Below are 19,290 nucleotides of genomic sequence, written 5' to 3' on the forward strand. Positions count from 1 at the left end.
TCTTTCCAATATCCTCATATGTGGTCTTCCCAGCTCTCCTAGACATTACTTCCCAACCTTTCTCATTATATAAGACTGGAAGTACTGTCCCCATGGAAGAACCCAGCACTTTCTGATAAAGTGGACACGCGGTGGGGCTAAGATTTCCAGACTGAAAGATTTGACTGCAGAGCTGCGGGCTTGCTCCCCCTCACCCCAAGAGTCACAGCCCTTGTGTTTTGTTCCCTTTCCTCCCCAAGCCTGTATGAGACATTAATAGGCAGAAGTGAAAGGGAAAACTCACTTGCAGACCACAGTCCCAGAGGTACCCAGAGACACATCTACAATCAGGTGGAATGAAGGCGCGTGCTTGATAGCACAGGTCCCACAAGTGCTGGCAAAGAAGATACAGGAACTGCTTCCTATCACAGCCTGTGTAGACATGCCTGCCTCCGATTCAAGGCCGCGTGCAGCTCTCATTGCATGGGCCATGGCCCTTTGCTACTGTGGGGTCACACCAAAGGATGGGACACCCCTAAAATGGGTGACGAGGGGCCCTTGAGTCTCCCATATTATTCATATGTCATGGGCTGAGTGTGGGACCTCGGAAGGGTGAGGCCCCCCCTACAGAACAGGAACTTCAGTGGCCTGTGTTACACCCAGAGGCATCTCTAGAGGGGAGTTCAACAGTGGGACACACTGGACCACAGATAGAGTTGGTGGGGTCACCTGGCCATCTGGAAGGGGAGATCGATCGATCGGTCTGTCTATATAACTATCTAATTTTAATACTGAAAAAACAAGGTAGAGTGATGTTAAAATAAGGTGACAATCTCAAACACAATTTAATATTTTTAAAAAATGAAAAACACTGAAATTCACTTGTTAACTGTAACTTATGCCCCCGTCTTATACAGCTCAGGACCTCACATATTACATCATTCATAACCTTCTAAATGACATCACAGATGACATCATCCAATGAATGAACAGCGTGTCATGCACCCTTTCATACAGGAAGGTATTCACGGATATACCCCTAGATTTAATCTCCTACACATGCAGGACACAGAGCCCTTCGGTGAAACCCCCCCATTTAGCGGATGGTATGAACTCTTTTTACTGGCGTCCAGATGCCTACAAAACCTCACGTCTCTGCAGATGTTGATGCAATCAGCAATGTATGTACGAATAAGCGTGACGTATACATCTCACAAGTATAAGTTACCTTACTGGAACAGGCTCGGTCATTCCTCTGCTGTCATTGATGCGATCGGCAATTTATTAAACCTCAAATACATTTCAAAAGCGTCTTGGACATTATTCCCTTAGTGAGATGTACCTGTTAAATACCTCATCTGACAGAGTTTTAAGTCAGTGACTTCACACGTGTGCATTAGTCAAACATATGACATGGACAGCCAAGCCCTATGCACAAGCTTACTTCACACATGTTCCTGAAATGAGCCGAATGGCGCACACCATTAGGACAACGCTTAGTCATACTGTAACTTTAACCGCCTGTGAATGAGTCACCCAGATATTATACATACTTCAACAATGTATACAATGTGCAACATTCCGTCCATCATCTTGTGTGTTTTACAACGTAGAGTGTCGCAGAATGTTCACTGAATTGAAGGAAGGAGATATTTGGCCCTCATAAATCTCCAGTTTCTATAGAAGTTGTCAATACTAGTCCACGATGGGTCTGTGACGTCGGCATGCGCACAGCAACCCACAGTGAAGAATGCATTATAAGACGCTTTCGCATTTCACACATATTTTGCCAATTTTGATTAAAGACTCCGCCCAGTTCCAATGTAGGACTGCGGATCACACCAGTTGTGTTCATCTCCCACCTTGTGTGAATGAAGGACTGTTTCCAGTTAAAAGGTATTTGTAGTCAAGCTTGTACCATATCACGTTTACCTTGATGAAGTAGACGAGTCCCCAGTACTACACTCTTTCTACTCCATACACGCACACATGTACCTACAGTCAATCGATGCCCTTTAAGTTTGTGGAAACACGACTGCAGGCCTACCCCAACAGCCTGGCTGTTGCAATTTTAAACTGCAAAATTGATCAGTGGAAATAACCCCTTTCTTTTTAAATATGAATAGGTCAGTAGGCCTTACTGCTCATAAGGTAAGGTGCATTGTATTTAAAAGTAGTGCATGTAAACGTTTAATGTTAAACATGTCAAAAAACAGCTAAAACTATTGGCAGTGTAGCACACCCGATTGTTCCATGGGAAAACACTGGGTTACCTTATTGCATTTAATAATGCTTATTTCAGTTAGGAAACACCTAGAAATATAATTCTTTAATAGTTATTCAAAATTCGAAGGCACTTTTAGATAGTTTTTCAAAATCAAATATAATGCTAACATTAAACTTTTAATAAATATCAAGGAAAAGGTACCTTTAGAAAGTTACCTTCCTTGCCTAAAGCCTCTGAAGGCCCATTTGCATAAACTCCAACTGTCACCTGGCAGCTGAGTAGCCCCCTTAATAAGGTATGAAAACTACTCTCAAAGCAGCACAAAGGCCTGGACCGTGGAGAGGTGTTTCTGGTCCTCTTGCAGGATGAACAGCTGAGATGTGCCTGGAACTTGATTAACTTCTAAGAGGCCTACCTTGTCACAGGAAAGTGTTAGCTGGCACCTGGGCATGGCCCTTCTTTGTTCCCTTACTCAGGCAGCCACCAATCCCATTGGGAGATGCGCGGTCTTCAGAACAAACTGGTTTAGAGTGAACGCAGAGGAGGGGTTGCTCATTTCCCCTGCCACAGCCCTGGGGCGGGCACTCAGGCTCTGCAGAGGGGAAGAAAGGTTTGCCGGGCTGGATTTCATCAGAGAGGGTGCACTGTGGGATTGTTTCCTGTAGAGTGCATCCTGCTGCTTTGTGTCTTCTTCCTTGTGCCCATCTGGATCCCGTAGCAGCTTTGCATCTGCTTGTATGCATCTCAGCAGGGTGTACAGGAAAACATTTTATTGATAAATGTTAATATGTGCCGCAAAAGTGGTTCAACCATAGCGCAAAATGTTAATGAATCTGGCCCGCTGACTGATAAAGTAGAGTCTCTAATGGATGCGGTATAGACCGACTCATGCTTTGCACATAAATCGAAAGGACACACCCAGACCATCTCCCCTTTATCAATCATACGTTTAGAAATGTACAAACAGGGTTATTTAACCCAACATCAAAATGACATTAGCTTCAGTACACCTTTACTGGACGTACGGACATCTTGGAGTTGTTTTTACACATAGAGGTAAATAATAGATTTCATAGTGGTGCACTTTCAGCCCCTATGCTTCTCACGGTAGGTCTAATTTTATGTGTACAACTTGATGGTGAAAACAAGTGACTTTAAACCGCACATGAAAGATAACAGACTCATTGTCGTTTGAATACTTCAGTTAAGAAGTGTATTGCAGGGGCGGCTCCTCCGCGTGTATTGCAGGGGCGGCTCCTCCGCGTGTATTGCAGGGGCGGCTCCTCCGCGTGTATTGCAGGGGCGGCTCCTCAACGTGTATTGCAGGGGCGGCTCCTCCGCGTGTATTGCAGGGGCGGCTCCTCCGCGTGTATTGCAGGGGCGGCTCCTCCGCGTGTATTGCAGGGGCGGCTCCTCCGCGTGTATTGCAGGGGCGGCTCCTCCGCGTATATTGCAGGGGCGGCTCCTCCGCGTGCATTGCAGGGGCGGCTCCTCCGCGTGCATTGCAGGGGCGGCTCCTCCGCGTGCATTGCAGGGGCGGCTCCTCCGCGTGCATTGCAGGGGCGGCTCCTCCGCGTGCATTGCAGGGGCGGCTCCTCCGCGTGCATTGCAGGGGCGGCTCCTCCGCTTGCTTGTTTTCAGTGAAAGACAGAGAAAAAATGATAAGGCAAATGCTACTTACCAGTATGCATCTGTTCTTGGCATGTAGAGCTGCAGATCTACACACCTGTGCATAGATCGCCATCTGGTGTTGGGCCCGGATGTTTGCAGTTTGTTTTTCCTCTTGGAAAGTCTTTGGAAGTCACGAGGTCGGTGACTCCTCCCTTGGTCCGTATTGCGCATGGGCTTCGGCTCCATCCTCAGATTGTTTTTCACCAGCAGGGAAAGATGGAGCGTAGTAATAACAGTGAAGAAACCCATGTGTGTGTATCTAAATAAGATAGACTGGAACAGATACAGGTAGCCGGGGAGGTGGGTGGGCGTGTGCATACTGGTAAGTAGCATTTGCCGTTCGAGGCATATGAGCTGCAGATTACACACTGTGCATAGATTGCATAGCAGTACCCATCCCTAGCGGCCACCACCCGTATCTGTTGCCGTGGTTTGAAATAATGTTTTGAGTACAGCCTGGCCCACACTAGCCTGTTGCTTAGTTTGCACATCTACACAATAGTGTTTAGCGAAAGTGTGCAGTGTTGACCATGTAGCTGCTCTGCATATATCATCTAAGGGGATGTTCCCTAAGAATGCCCTATCTTACGTGTAGAGTGGGCTTTAGGGGGAACAGATAGTGTTCGTTTTGCTTTGTGGTAGGAAATCTGAATGCATTTGACAATCCACCTAGCTATCCCAGATTTAGATATGGGGTTGCCTTTATGTGGTGGTGAGAAGGAGACGAACAGTTGTTTGGTTTTACGAAAGGGTTGTGTTCTCTCGATGTAGTAGAGGAAGACTCGTTTTACATCTAGTGTGTGGAGAGCCCTTTCTGCAACGGTCTGTGGTTGCGAGAAGAATACGGGTAGTTCCACAGATTGATTTAGGTGAAAGGGAGAAATGACTTTAGGGAGGAATTTTGGATTAGTACGTAGAACAACCTTGTTATGGTGCATTTGGAGAAAAGGTTCTTGAATGGTGAATGCTTTTATCTCACTGACCCTTCTGAGGGAAGTGATGGCTACAAGGAAAGCTGTTTTCCATGTTAGGAATTGAAGTTCACATTTGTGTAGAGGTTCAAAGGGCGGCCCCATTAGCCTGGTGAGAACGATGTTTATGTTCCACACAGGAGAGGGTGGCACTCTGGGGGGAATTATTCTTTTGAGGCCTTCCATGAATGCTTTTATGGCAGGTACTCTAAAGAGCGATAGATGTTGCCTGTTTTGTAGGTAGGCTGCTATGGCTGCAAGGTGCAGTCTAATAGACGTATAGGCTAGATTGCATCTTTGTAGGTGTAGTAAATAGCTTATGATGTGTTGAATGGACACATCTAAGGGATTGAAGTTATTGCTGTGGCAATAGACCACAAAACGTTTCCACTTGGCTGCGTAGCAAGCTCTAGTGGTAGGGCGTCTAGCTTCTCTAATGACGTTCATACAGTCAGGGGTGAGATTTAGAGAACCGAATTCTAGGATTTCAAGAGCCAGATCGCAAGGTTGAGCTGAGCTGGGTCCGGGTGCCTGATCTCTCCATGGTTCTGGGTTAAGAGGTGTGGAGAGAGGTGTAGCTTTTGGTGCGGTACTACTGATAGTTCCAGCAGTGTGGTGTACCACGGTTGTCTGGCCCACGTTGGAGCTACTAGGATTAGTGTGAGGGAATGTTGTTGTAGTTTGCGCACCACTAATGGAATGAGTGGGAGAGGTGGAAAAGCGTACGCAAATCTGCCTGACCAGTTCATCCATATTGCATTGCCTTTGGACAATGGGTGTGGATATCTGGCGGCGAAGCTTGGGCATTTGGCGTTTTCTGGGGTGGCGAAGAGGTCCATCTGTGGATGCCCCCACATTTGAAAGTACGGGTGAAGAACTTGTGGATGGAGTTCCCACTCGTGGATTTGTTGAGTTTGTCTGCTCAGGAGATCTGCTATAGTGTTTTGGACTCCTGGGACATGTTGGGCTAGGAGAACGATTTTCCGGGGTATGGCCCATCTCCATATGCTCTGTGCTAGCTGAGAGAGCTGCGGAGTGTGTGTGCCTCCTTGCTTTTGTATATAGTACATGGCTGTCATGTTGTCTGTGCGAACTAGGACAGCCTTGCCTGAGATTTGTGTTTGAAAAGATTTTAGGGCTAAAAATATGGCTAGTAACTCCAGATGGTTGATATGGAGTAACTTTTGTTGAGGTGTCCACCTGCCCTGCATGGTGTGATGTAGTAGGTGAGTTCCCCAGCCGGAGAGCGATGCGTCCACTGTTAGTACTATCTGAGGAACCGGGTCCAGGAACGGTCGCCCTGTGTGGTCCACCACTGCAGAGAGCGATGGGTACGACCGTCTACCAACACCAGATCGGTCAGTTGACCCTGGGCCTGGTTCCATTGGCGCGCTAAGCACTCTTGGAGAGGACGCATCTGGAGACTTGCGTGAGGTACTATGAATATGCAAGAGGCCACCATCCCTATTAATTGCATGAACACTCGAGCTGGAAGAGAGTGTTGTGGCAGAAATTTGGCGCGTAGAGCCTGAATGCTTGTTATCCTGACAGGACTGGGGTAGGCTAGCGCTCTTGAGGTGTCTATGGTGGCACCGAGGCATTGTTTTACATGGGATGGTTGTAGATGGGACTTTGCGTGGTTTACTGTGAAGCCCAGTTCGTGAAGTAGTTGGATAGTGACGTGCGTGTGTTGCACACACTGGTTGTATGAGCTGGCTTTTATTAGCCAGTCGTCTAGGTATGGGAAGACATGGATGTGTGGTCTTCGCAGGTGTGCGGCCACTACTGCTGGGCACTTGGTAAATACTCGTGGTGTTGTGGTGACTCTGAAGGGGAGCACTTTGAATTGATAGTGTTGGCCGTCTACCACAATTCTGAGGAACTTCCTGTGAGCGTTGTGAACAGGAATGTGGAAATAGGCTTCCTTGAGGTCTAGGGTGGCAAGGAAGTAGTTTTGGGAGAGCAGGGGAAGTACCTGCTGGAGTGTGACCATGTGAAAATGGTCTGAGTGGATATATTGGTTTAGGGGCCGGAGGTCTAAGATGGGCCTTAGCGTGTCGTCCCTTTTTGGTATGAGAAAATATTGGGAGTAAACCCCTATATTTTGTTGGTGGGTGGGAACTAGTTCTATCGCACACTTTTGTAGAAGGGAGATTACCTCCTGCTTTAGTAGTGTTAAATGCTCCTGTGACATTGGGCGATGTTTGGGTGGAATGTTTGGGGGGTAGATGTTAGTTCGAGACCATATCCTGACCGAATTATTTGTGTTACCTATTTGTCTGAGGTGATGGTAGTCCAGACAGAAAGGAAATTTTGGAGTCTGCCCCCGACCGGAGTGGGATGATCTAGGGGGATTGGAGGGAAGTCATTGGGTAGGGGGGGAGGCAGAGCGGGAGGTGTTTGTCTTGCCTCTGCCTTTATTATTGTTGCCTCTGTATCCCCCTCTTTGGTAACCCCTTGTAAAGGTGGATTGGGTAGGGGCTTTATATGAAGTGGAAGCGGTGTCTGAGGAGTAGCCTCTGGATGTGGTTTGAAAGGAAGAGTGGCGAAAAGAGCGCCTGGGAGTGTGTGATTGTAAGGCTCCCATAGATTTCGCCGTATCTGTGTCCTTATTCATTTTTTCCAGGGCCTCATCTACTTTTGAGCCAAACAGATGTTCCTGGTCAAAAGGGTGGTTCAGGATGGAGGCTTGCACCTCTGGTTTGAAGCCTGAAATCCTTAGCCAGGCATGGCGACGGAGGAGGACGCTGGTGTTAATTGCTCTAGAGGCGGTGTCCGCTGCATCTAGGGCACAGCGGATGGAGGTATTGGTGATGGTTTTGCCCTCCTGAATTAGTTCATTGGCTCTATTTTTGTATTTGTCAGGGAGGTGTTGCATTATGGCTTCTAGTTCGTCATAATGGGCCCTGTCGTATCTTGACAGAAGCGCTTGGGTATTTGCGATGTGCCATATGTTGGCAGCCTGGGATGCAGTGCGCTTGCCCGATGCGTCCAAGAGTTTTGTCTCTATCAGGTGGTGGTGCCTCGCCTGATGCTTGGGAGTTTGCTCGCTTTCGTGCTGTAGACACTATTAGAGAATCTAGTGGTGCTGGCCCTCTGATGTAGGCGGGATCTGTAGGGGCGGCCTTATATTTTTTGTCTATGCGAGGGTTGATGATCCTGGCTCTGACAGGATCTTTAAAGACCTCCAGCGCGTGCTTGATAACTCCTTTGAGCATGGGCAGGATGGAGGTGGCCCTGTGTGTCGTGTCAAAAGTATCAAGGAGAAAGTCCTTCTCCACGGGGCCGGTATGGAGATCCACACCGTGGTAGTATGCAGCCCTCTGGAGTAGGTGGTTGAACACTAATGAATCTTCTGGTGGGGATGGTCTCGAAGGGTAGAGATCATCCTGCAGGACGTTAGGAATGTCAGGAATGTTATAGTCGTCCCATAGGTCTGGGGAGCCTGTGGGAGTGGGGTCCCCTGTAGGTTGGTCATGGGGCTCATCCCCTATGTCATCATAGACATCATCATTATCATCCGGAGAGGGTGTGGGGGAATGATGAGGTGGAGGGGAGAAGGAGGTTGTGGAGGAGGGGGAGGGGGTGGAGGAGGGGGCGAAGGTATTCTCAAAGGGGAGGTCGCAGAGTCTTTCCTCTTTGGAGGTGGAGCTGGGGTAGGCTTGTCCAGCTGTCTCTTTTTGATGCTGGGCATCAAATGTCCAGTCTTGGGATCATTGACCAGTGTTTTTTGCAATGGATCAGGCTTCAGAAGTTCTTCTGAGAGTGGTCTGTCTGTCGGCTCCGAAGGTGTCGGGGCCGTAGAGTTTTTGGTTTTAGAGTCTGCAGCAGTGCGCTGTTTTTCACTATGCGGCTTCGAAAGGGCTGGTTGGTTACTCGGCTCCGAGATGGTTTTCGGCTTCGAGATATGGGTGTCGGTAGCCTTATGTTTTTTGCTCTGTTCCGGGGACGGTGTCGGTACCGAGGAGCTTGAGCTGGTTTTCGGCGCAGAGTGCTCGGTAAGGAACTCGGTGCCGAGGAGGAGGCCATTTTCTTTTTCGGTGTCGGTGCGGATGAGAGTTTCTTGGCACAGACGGTGAGCTGGCTCGAGCCCGAGCCACCGGAAGGCTTAATAAGCTTCTTTACCGGTCCTGAAGGCGAGGTGTGGGAAGCAGTGTTCTTGGTCGTGCCTGGGCTCAGAGGCGAAGGCGTGACCGAAGCCCTTTTCGGTGCTGTCGAGGGTGTGGGGGGTGGGATTTCGGTACTCACGACCTTCTGTGCTGGAGTGATATCCTCCAGATCTGAATCGTCGGCTTCGGAGGCGCTTACGAGGCCCTCATCGGTGTGTTGTCCTTCCGGAGCGTCGATGCCTTCTCCGAAGATGTCGTCTGGGGTCGCCGTCGACGAGTGTGCCATAGTTCTTCGTGCTCTTCGGTCTCGAATGGTTTTCTTGGATCAGAAGGATTTGCACGCCGGACAGTCTCGAGCCTCGTGTTCAGGGGAGAGGCAGAGGTTGCATACTTCGTGAAGATCGGTGTGGGAGGAATTTGGACCAACATCGAGGGCACTTCTTGAAAGGAGTCCTTTCCATTAGCCAGGACCGGAGCTTGGGAAGGCCCGAAGGCCATCGTCGATGACTGGAATCGAAGGTCTTGATTGATGAAAGCTGCGTCGAGTGAGGGGATCGCGATCAAAAACAATACCGCGAAAAGGGGTGAGGAGTGCGCATCGATTTGAGAACTGGAAACTGTTCGGAACCGGAGCGCGAAGATCACATCCGAGCCCGATGGCGGAAAAAAACAATCTGAGGATGGAGCCATAGCCCATACGCAATACGATCCAAAGGAGGAATCACATACCTCGGTACTTCCAAAGACTTTCCAAGAGAAAAACAACTGCAACATACGGGCCCAACACCAGATGGCGATCTATGCACAGTGTGTAATCTGCAGCTCATATGCCTCGAACTAAAGCGTTATCCTTTTATTTTCTCTTACTTCTGCCCACAGTTTTGCTTGAGGGGGCGGGGGTGGAGTGATAGCACCCTCCTAAAGTGCGCAATGGCTTCTTGGACTGCCTTCTCTGGCTGCCCACAACAGTCATGCGCACTTCACACAGTCTCCATGCAGGCTGGATCACAGCCTACGTGGCCTACGTGGAGAACATGCCCAGGCACCCAGTCAGTATCTGAGCACCGAAAAACAGCGCTCGGACCAAACACAACAGCAACATTGTGATTGGCTGATTGGGAGCCTGTGTGTGCTTTCTGTGGCCGAGTGAGGAAGGACTACGGAGGAGATAAGGGTGAGAATGCAGTGAAAAGGTAAGTTTTTAATTAAATTTTTTCATAGCCGCATCCTCCCTCCTCCTGTGTCTTCCCCCTACCTCACGCGTCCTCCTGCCCCCGCCCCCCTACCTCCGATCGGTGCCGGGCCACACCTGGTGTATTACAATCTTCGGCACCATTTGATGCTGGTAGATATAAGATGCAATGCAGAAAATGTATGAATGTAAAGTAAAGCAATGGAGGCGTGGAGGGCTCCATGTGACTCCCACTAACCTAGGAACAAATCATAGAAATGAATAACTGAAAGAGGTCCTTGTTCACTTTTCGATGACACTATTGATAACAAGGTTGCCAAACTCGTTCAGAGCCCAGACTGTCTGCACGCTGCTCTGTGTACCTCCATCTCATTGGCTACGACATGGCAGCCATCCTCGACAGCAGCAGAAGGTCTGGACCCTACTCAGGGTGGCTGAAGCAGGGGTCACAACATTGTCTCCTTTTACACTCTTGGGTGGGATTGCACTGTTTGACTATTAAAAAACTATCCTGTGCTAATTACAACTCGTATCCCTCCTCAGTATTGGCAGGGTGCCCACAACACTGGCCCTTCCACTAGACCTGCTCCGCAGCAGCTCGCCCCTCCCCCAGCACCTAGATACCCTCACTGGTGATAAGCAGCGCTTTACAAATCCTGTTTGATTAATTGAAAAACGATCATGCAACGTAGCAAGCAGAATGATGGCCAACATCAACTCATCTGGGAACCCTTTCGCCACCCCCAACAGTGGTCAGTGAGCCTCATAACACCTCTCCCCCTTGAGACCACAAGGGGGCCTGCCACTGCTCCTCCCACCCAGTCATTCTCAAAAAGACACCGCGACAAGAGAGGAAGAGCTTGTTTCTGGCTGCTTTCGTTTATTAGTGGCAGTTTCCAAGTGAGCTGCTCACAGAAACGGGCAGGCATGTGGCCAGAGGTGGACACCTCATTCAGGACGGATGGTGGGGGGGAGGGAAGAGGCGGGCGGGGGCCAGGGGATTCCCTTTATGTTTGTCCATGGTGCAGTGTCTTTGTGGAGTGAGCAGGCAGGGGATGGGACAGCGTGGAAGAGGTAAGCAGGCAGGTGGGCGGAGTCAAGAGCAGCTGGCTGGTTGGCTGGTTTGTCCTTCACAAGTTGTTCAGCTCCAGCAACGTCTGGTCCAGAGTCTGATGGATGCCAACGTTCTCCTCTTTGGCACAAGCCAGATTTTCTGTGAAAAGAAGCAAAGAGCAGAAAGAGTGCAGAGGTCAGTTGAGTGCGGAGGACAGACACGGCATTCCTATATCGGTATATGGGAGGGCCACACAACTGTGGAAGACGCCCTACCATTTCCTCTCACTTACCTCATCCCTGGCAAGGAATGATGCCAGGTGAAGGACAGCTGTGATGCCAAGAGGCCCATATGAGGAACACTGCCACAGCAGCCAAGCTGTGGCAGGAGTAAGAACCAACCACCAGGAACAGCATGACACTCTAGAACAACGACTCACCTCACCTGCATGACAGCCAGCACTCTAGAACACCGACCCACCTCACCTGCATCACAGTCAGCAGTCTAGAACTGTGACCCACCTCACCTGCATGCCAGGCTCAGCTCCCAGAACAAGGAGTATCCTAGTCACAGCGTAAAGAGATGGTGGGAAGTGGAGTGTGCACATCTGTGAGTGTGTGAGTTCGGTTGTATGCATGGTGGTGTGGTGTTCTGCGGAGTTCCAAGGGGTAGTTTCAAGAAGTAATGAACCATCTGACCGCCACCACTAAGAAGTGAGATAACACAGTATGTCCTACCAGGGCTCATATTACAGATAGGGTGCACTTTCCATGTTTGCGCCACTGCGCACCTTAAAGCAGGTGCAGCGGATGCAAACAATAGTTAGTGCGCCCTATCAGGAAGAAAGTGCTGCTACCAGGGCAGTCATGACCTTGTGCTGCCCCTAGGGCAGCGCATTGAAGAAAAATACGGAGCAGCTGTTTCTCTGTGCAAACAGTAGCCCTCCTGCACTTTAAAAGGGATTCGAGATCCCCTTGCAGGCCAGTACAGTGAGTGACTGCACCAGCCTGCAAGCAGATGTCTAGGATCCCATTTCATCCCTTTAGAGGGCTACATTTAGGAGGCGCACTGAAACTGCATGCCCCCATGCAAATGAGGGAATACTCTCTTGATAACGCTGGTGCTACATGTGTGCCAGCACTGTCTGTATTATAGAAAGTGCCGCACATCTGTTTGCAACCCCTTCTGTAATAAAGTGTCCAGGAGCATGCAAAGTGGACGCAAAGGCCCATTGCGCCCCCGGGGCACTTGTGTAATACTGTCCCAGAAGGAAATGTCTATGGCGCACAGGGCTCATCATTGTGGCTCAGAACGTGTGCTGAACGGTGAGCCCACATGGGTCGACTGTAAGGAAGTTCACGGCTATATTTTGATTCAGTCGGTGCCCTCCATAGAGGGCTCTCTATTCTTCTTGCCCATCCTGTTCTGGGAGAACCAGACACTACTGCTTCATTTAACTCTTTGAGTGCCCCTCCCATCTTCCTGCACTCCTTCTGACCTGGACATGTCCACAATGGAAGACCCGCCCAGCTCATTAGATATGGCTTACCCTCCCCCACTTGTGTAACATGCACGGGCACTGATGATCATCTCTCAGGGTGCAGCCTTGCCCCACTGTGCTTCACACAGATTAGGGGTGCAGAGTGGTCATCGGAACGTGAAGGCCAGATGGAAAGGCCAACATGTCAGAGAGTTGCGGCGTCATCATCGAGCGGCGTGTCACTGCAGATGTTTGCACCTGTGATAGGCAAGCTCTCATCGTCCATCTAGTCAGCTGCCTTCAAAGTAGGACACTTTAAGGGTGGACAGTAGGTGAATTGGCTGAGGTTATTGATTCTGGTGGTGCATTTACTCCTCACTATGACCCAGATCTACTAAGCATTTACAATGTCCCTGCGAGACTCAAGGTGATGCAAAGGACAACACAATGGATTTAGTAAGATTGAACTAGCAACACAAGGGGTCATTTGTGCCGCCCTGCGTGGCTTTGTAAAGCCGTGTATCGCAACGCATCGGCTTCTGCTACGTTGCATTACATTTCGAGCTGGGAGACACTCCATAGGACGCGCCTCGGCATTCTCTTGCACCCACCCATGGATCTGACACAGTTGCGGATTTGCAAAGGTGTGTTAACCTAAGATTGCCTCTAATCAGTGCACCTCGCAGAGGATGGCGTAACAGGGAGAAAAAGCTTTTTTCCTCGTTGTGATTTCCTCTTTCAATGCGTGCTGCATTCTGCATCTTGAATCGGATCAGGAAAAGGCCTCTTTAGATTGTTTTTGTGCAGAAAGATGTTCCTTCCTGCACAAAAAAAAGATTCTTGCCCATAATGCTGGCAACCTTTGCGTTAAGCAGCACACTCGGAGAGGGCAGACATGCTCCATAGCTTTGTAAATGTGGAGCAATGAAGCTCTCTCCCTTTCATGCAACGCAGCACAGCACGTTCTCGTGCTGCGTCTCGCTGTGTAAAATATTAGTAAATATGCCCCTTTATATCTGTACGCTCATCAGTGCACGTGTTTGCTCCTACATGGCTGCCACCTTGTGCGTATGGGGAACTTACAGAAGTAAAGTGTGAATGGTTTGTGATCGTAAAGAGTCAGAGGTTCAAACTAGCAGTCTCTTTGGCATGAGTGCCTCTGAAGACAGAGATGGTCCTATTCATGGGAGGTTCAGTAACCCAACGTGTTCTGTAATGATCCTCAGAACTTCATAACCACAAATAGTATGACAGGAGGACCCTCTGATGACCAACATCACCTTCTATGGCCTCCTGACCAGACCACCCGCCCCACCGACCATGACTGACCAGACCACTCACCTCACCTCCCACAATGCTTGGACCAGAAACCCACCCACCCTACCTACTATGGCCCTCAGACCAGACCAGACCACCCACCCCACCTATCTTGCCTCTGACCAGACTGCCAAACCCACCTACCTTGAATCTGACCAGACCACCGACCCCACCTACCATGACTGAACAGACCACCCACCCCACCTACTACGGCCCTCGGACCAGACCACGTACCCCACCTACCTTATCTCTGACCAGGCCACTGACTCCACCTACCTTGACTCTCTGACCAGACCACAGACTCCACCTACCTTGACTCTGACCAGACCACAGACTCCACCTACCTTGACTCGCTGACCGGACCACCTACCATGGTCTTCTGACCGGACCACCCACCATATGCTGGCAGAAGAGGCTTGGGGTCAGAGATACAGAGGCCAGCTCTCATCACAGGCCTCATGGAAGGACAAGTACTGCACCTCTGATCTGCACACTAGAAGAGGCCTCCCCGTGCTCCCCCATTAGGTTGTGGGCCTTTCAATTCACAATGGCTAAGTTCAGCAAAAAATTTCCCAAAATTCACTAACTGCGAGGATGTTTTCTGTTCGACAACAGCTGGAGGGTCTGTAGGAAGCAGACTCCGAGAAAGAAAGAGAGAGTAAAAACAGGTCAGAATTATTTCAAAGATACAGTCAAAGGACAGAAAAGAAGAAAGCCAAGTATGTTCACAACTGTTCAAGACACCGCAGAGTTAAACACAAGATATATTACAAACCATGTGCCAGGTTAAGCACCCAAGGGAGCCACGAGCCAAACCCCTATATGCCAGGCTGAGACCTGGGTGTCAGAGGGCGGTCCAGCCCCCAAAATACCAAGCTAGGCATCCAAGGTAGTCAGGAACCAACCCCCCACATACCAGGCTGTGTGCTGGGCGTCAGGGGGGGTCCAGCACCAACCCCCCACATACCAGGCTGTGAGCTGGGCCTCAGTGGTGTCCAGCAGCAACCCTTCACATACCAGGCTGGGCATTCAAGGTGGCAAAGAACCAACCCCCCACATACCAGGCTGTGAGCTGGGCCTCAGTGGGGTCCAGCACCAACCCTCCACATACCAGGCTGGGCATCCAAGGTGTCCAGCACCAACCCTTCACATACCAGGCTGGGCATCCAAGGTGGCCAAGAACACCAAACCCCCCCACATACCAGGCTGTGAACTGGGCCTCAGTGGGGTCCAGCACCAACCCTCCACATACCAGGCTGGGCATCCAAGGTGGCCAAGAACCAACCCCCCACATACCAGGCTGTGAGCTGGGCATCGGGGGGTGGTCAGCACCAACCCCCCCACATGCCAGGCTGTGAGCTGGGCAGACTGCGGAGTCTCTAGGTATGGGGAGCTTTAGAATAGGGAGTGAGGAGTCATAAAACTCCGAATGTCATTTTTGAATACCAAAAAGTAGTATATTTACACAAAAGTGTACGATTTCCTCTGTGAATCAAGCCCAATGTATTATTCATTATCAGTTTATCGTAAGAGAAATGCTGAGTTACAGCAAGCGTTGAGCACTTTGTTTCATCTCAGCTCATGGGAGAGAGCCACTCCAATGCAGCGAGACCCTGTAGAGACAGCTCACACACACTGCGCTGACTCGCAAGAGCATGTGAGATGGAGGAGAGAACAGCAAGTTCTTCAAGGATAGAGCGTGAGGCTGAAAAAAGTAAGACAGACACCAGTGAGAAGGTTCTGGAGCGAAAGAGGTCTTTATTCAGAACAGCTCATGAGTAAACAGTACAGAAAAAGAAAAAAGCAGTAACAAGCAAACTGATCTCACAAATGTACAGAGAATGAGAGAGGTTCATGCACACAGCCAAGGGACAGGGGTCGTGAGGGTACCGGTTTCGGCTCAGACTAGGGGACCTGCTTCAGGACACGCCCACTTGATGCTAAGGAAGCCCTAAGCCTATTTCTCCACTATGACGAGACCTCTTCCACCCTTCACCTTTGGGGACCCCAGAGTAGGTCACTCTGATACCACCAGGGCATTGATAAGGCACAGAAGCAAAGAGCACCCTAAAACTGAGAGAAGTCCGAGATGTCTACAGCCCGACAGCCCGTCACAACCTAGAGCGGTACCCAAGGTTGTAGCGGGTGCTACAGGCCGCATAGACTACGAGCCCCCATCTGACACCCCAAGACCCTTGGCTGCTCCAAGCGATAGAGGGCGGAAGGCTCAATCGGGTTATCTACAGGCCCCCTCCTCGGGTGAAGTTATTCACTTCTTGGGTAACGTTTGGTGTTAACAAGGTATCTCTGGTGGAGCCCACCACCCACTGCCTACCCTAGCTTGTGCTTTCCCTCAAAGCATCAGGTCTAGGATGGGTGGCCTCCCTGCAGCCTGGAGGAGCCCACGCCACCCAGACCAGGAAGGCGTTTGAAGAGCTCTGGGCCAAGCTAGCCTCTACCCTGGGAACAATAACACGGCTGCAGCTCCAACAGGGAGAGAGCGGCATGAACAGGCAAGAGGAAACCGGAACTGCCCTCCCCACCAGCAGACTCCCAGAGGGAGCTTCGCCCTCCCCACCAGCAGACTCCCAGAGGGAGCTCCGCCCTCCCCACCAGCAGACTCCCAGAGGGAGCTTCGGCCTCCCCACCATCAGACTCCCAGAGGGAGCTCCGCCCTCCCCACTAGTAGACTTCAGAGGGAGCTTCGCCCTCCCCACCAGCAGACTCCCAGAGGGAGCTTCGCCCACCCCACTAGTAGACTTCAGAAGAAGTTCTACCCTCACCACCAGCAGAGTCCCAGAGGGAGCTTCGCCCTCCCCACCAGCAGACTTCAGAGGGAGCTTCGCCATCCCCACCAGCAGACTCCCAGAGGGAGCTCCGCCCTCCCCACCAGCGGACTCCCAGAGGGAGCTTCGCCCTCCCCACTAGCAGACTCCCAGAGGGAGCTCTGCCCTCCCCACCAGCAGACTCCCAGAGGGAGCTCCGCCCTCCACACCAGCAGACTCCCAGAGGGAGCTTCGCCCTCCCCACTAGTAGACTTCAGAAGAAGCTCTACCCTCACCACCAGCAGAGTCCCAGAGGGAGCTTCGCCCTCCCCACCAGCAGACTTCAGAGGGAGCTTCGCCCTCCCCACCAGCAGACTCCCAGAGGGAGCTTTGCCCTCCCCACCAGCGGACTCCCAGAGGGAGCTTCGCCTCCCCACTAGCAGACTCCCAGAGGGAGCTCCGCCCTCCCCACCAGCAGACTCCCAGAGGGAGCTCCGCCCTCCCCGCCTGCAGACTCCCAGAGGGAGCTCCGCCCTCCCCACCTGCAGACTCCCAGAGGGAGCTCCGCCCTCCCCACCTGCAGACTCCCAGAGGGAGCTGTATGAGAGGAGGAAGGCGGGAGTAGGTGGGAGAGACAGATGGGGCAAGGTGAGGGATGGGGACAGTGCCAGAGGGAGAGGTGATCACTGATGGTAGAAGAAATGGGAAGAGAGACTGAGATAGAAAGAGGGGAGAGAGGCACATGAAGGAAAGGGAGCAGAGTTGGAGAGGCCTGCAGACAGGGAGGGATGTGGGAGTTGGGGGGGCAGGAAGGGAGCAGGAACATCTGTTTCCATTTGCTCTGAAACTGTTTAGTTGTGTTATTTTTGGACCTCACATCCTGCTACTGGACAGTAAGACTCATGGAGCGGTGTCCTCACATCTACCCTCCTCAGCAGCCTCCCACGCTCCCTCCAGTGTGAGATCTCACTGCACAGGAAGGATGGTGACAGCACACCCCGCAGGCGGTCACACACACTGGCACAACATGTGGGCTGTCCAGGGTCTAAACCACAACACTTCATTCCCTCCGCCCTCCTCAAAGCAGAGCAAACGATCAGGAGGAAGAGGTGGAGAAGAGCGTAGCGAGGGGAAAAGGAGGAAAGAGAGAACAGAGAGGGGTGAAGAGAAGTAAAGCCCATCCAGAAATGGCGCCCAAAGGGAGGACAAGATGGCGCCCACAGAGAGGGCAAGATGCCAACCACAGAGAGGACAAGATGGCAACCACAGAGAGGACAAGATGGCGACCACAGAGAGGACAAGATGGTGACCACAGAGAGGGCAAGATGGCGACCACAGAGAGGACAAGATGGCAACCACAGAGAGGACAAGATGGCGACCACAGTGAGGGCAAGATGGCGACCAGAGATTGCAAGATGACGCCTACAGTGAAGCAGAGAAGGCAAGAAGGTGCCCACTGAGAGGGCAAGATGGCACCCATGAAGAGAACAGAATAGTGCCCATTGGACAAGAATAAGAAAGAGACAAAGAGGGGGAGAGAGACGAGAGAGAAAGAGCCACAGGAAGCCAGGCCGCGTCGTGGTGCCCTCACAGTGACGTGATATCATTGAGAGCGTTATCCAGCTCTTCGCTGATAGCTTTGAACTTCATCTTCTGAGCGTACACCTCATCTGAAGGGAGAGCAGTGCAATGCGTGCAAAGTGATGCGAAGAAGGGCAGCAGTGAGGAGAAGGTGAAGAGGAGAACCGGAGAACAGGCAAGAAAGAGAGAAAACAATGGAATGAAGTGAGCAAAGAAAAAACACATCATTGTGGAAAAAGGAATAACAGCAAAAACAAATCAAGAGCACGCACAACAAAAGTGAAGACGTGGGGAATAGGAGGGGAGAGTGAGGAGAAACAAGAGCAGGAGAGGGAGCGAGACGAGAGAGGTGCGGAGGGAAGAGGGGCGACTACTGAAGGGAGAGGGAGGAGAATTAAGAGAAAGAGAGGGAGCGAGGAGAGAGAGGTGCAGATGGAAGAGGGGCGACTACTGAAGGGAGAGGGAGGAGAAACAAGAGAAAGAGAGGGAGCGAGGAGAGAGAGGTGCGGAGGGAAGAGGGGAGACTTCTGAAGGGAGAGTGAGGAGAAACAAGAGAAAGAGAGGGAGCGAGGAGAGCGAGGTGCGGAGGGAAGAGGGGCAACTACTGAAGGGAGAGGGAGGAGAATTAAGAGAAAGAGAGGGAGCGAGGAGAGAGAGGTGTGGAGGGAAGAGGGGCGACTACTGAAGGGAGAGGGAGGAGAATTAAGAGAAAGAGAGGGAGCGAGGAGAGAGAGGTGCGGAGGGAAGAGGGGCGACTACTGAAGGGAGAGGGAGGAGAAACAAGAGAAAGAGGGAGCGAGGAGAGAGAGGTGCAGAGGGAAGAGGGGCGACAACTGAAGGGAGGGGGAGGAGAAACAAGAGAAAGAGAGGGAGTGAGGAGCGAGAGGTGCAGAGGGAAGAGGGGCGACTACTGAAGGGAGAGGGAGGAGAAACAAGAGAAAGAG

General features: G+C 51.2%; 1 protein-coding gene across 9 annotated transcripts in view; it reads right to left on the reverse strand.

Annotated features, from left to right (window-relative positions):
* Window positions 1–11,009: 11,009 nt before the first annotated feature.
* LOC146863620 (tropomyosin beta chain) overlaps window positions 11,010–19,290 on the reverse strand; it is a 236,049-nt gene continuing 227,768 nt past the window's right edge. For 5 of the 9 annotated variants that reach the window (XM_085627665.1, XM_085627667.1, XM_085627680.1 and 2 more), the window contains one exon: window positions 11,010–11,362. In XM_085627665.1, coding sequence (XP_085483791.1) covers window positions 11,280–11,362 — 83 coding nt within the window. In that variant the 3' untranslated portion in view covers window positions 11,010–11,279. Of the gene's footprint in view, window positions 11,363–16,821; window positions 18,436–19,290 lie in introns of those variants that run through there. The other 4 variants (XM_085627668.1, XM_085627666.1, XM_085627678.1 and 1 more) reach the window with 1 other exon arrangement.

The sequence above is a fragment of the Triturus cristatus genome, chromosome 2_1 (genome assembly GCF_964204655.1).
Source record: "Triturus cristatus chromosome 2_1, aTriCri1.1, whole genome shotgun sequence".
NCBI lineage: Eukaryota > Metazoa > Chordata > Amphibia > Caudata > Salamandridae > Triturus > Triturus cristatus.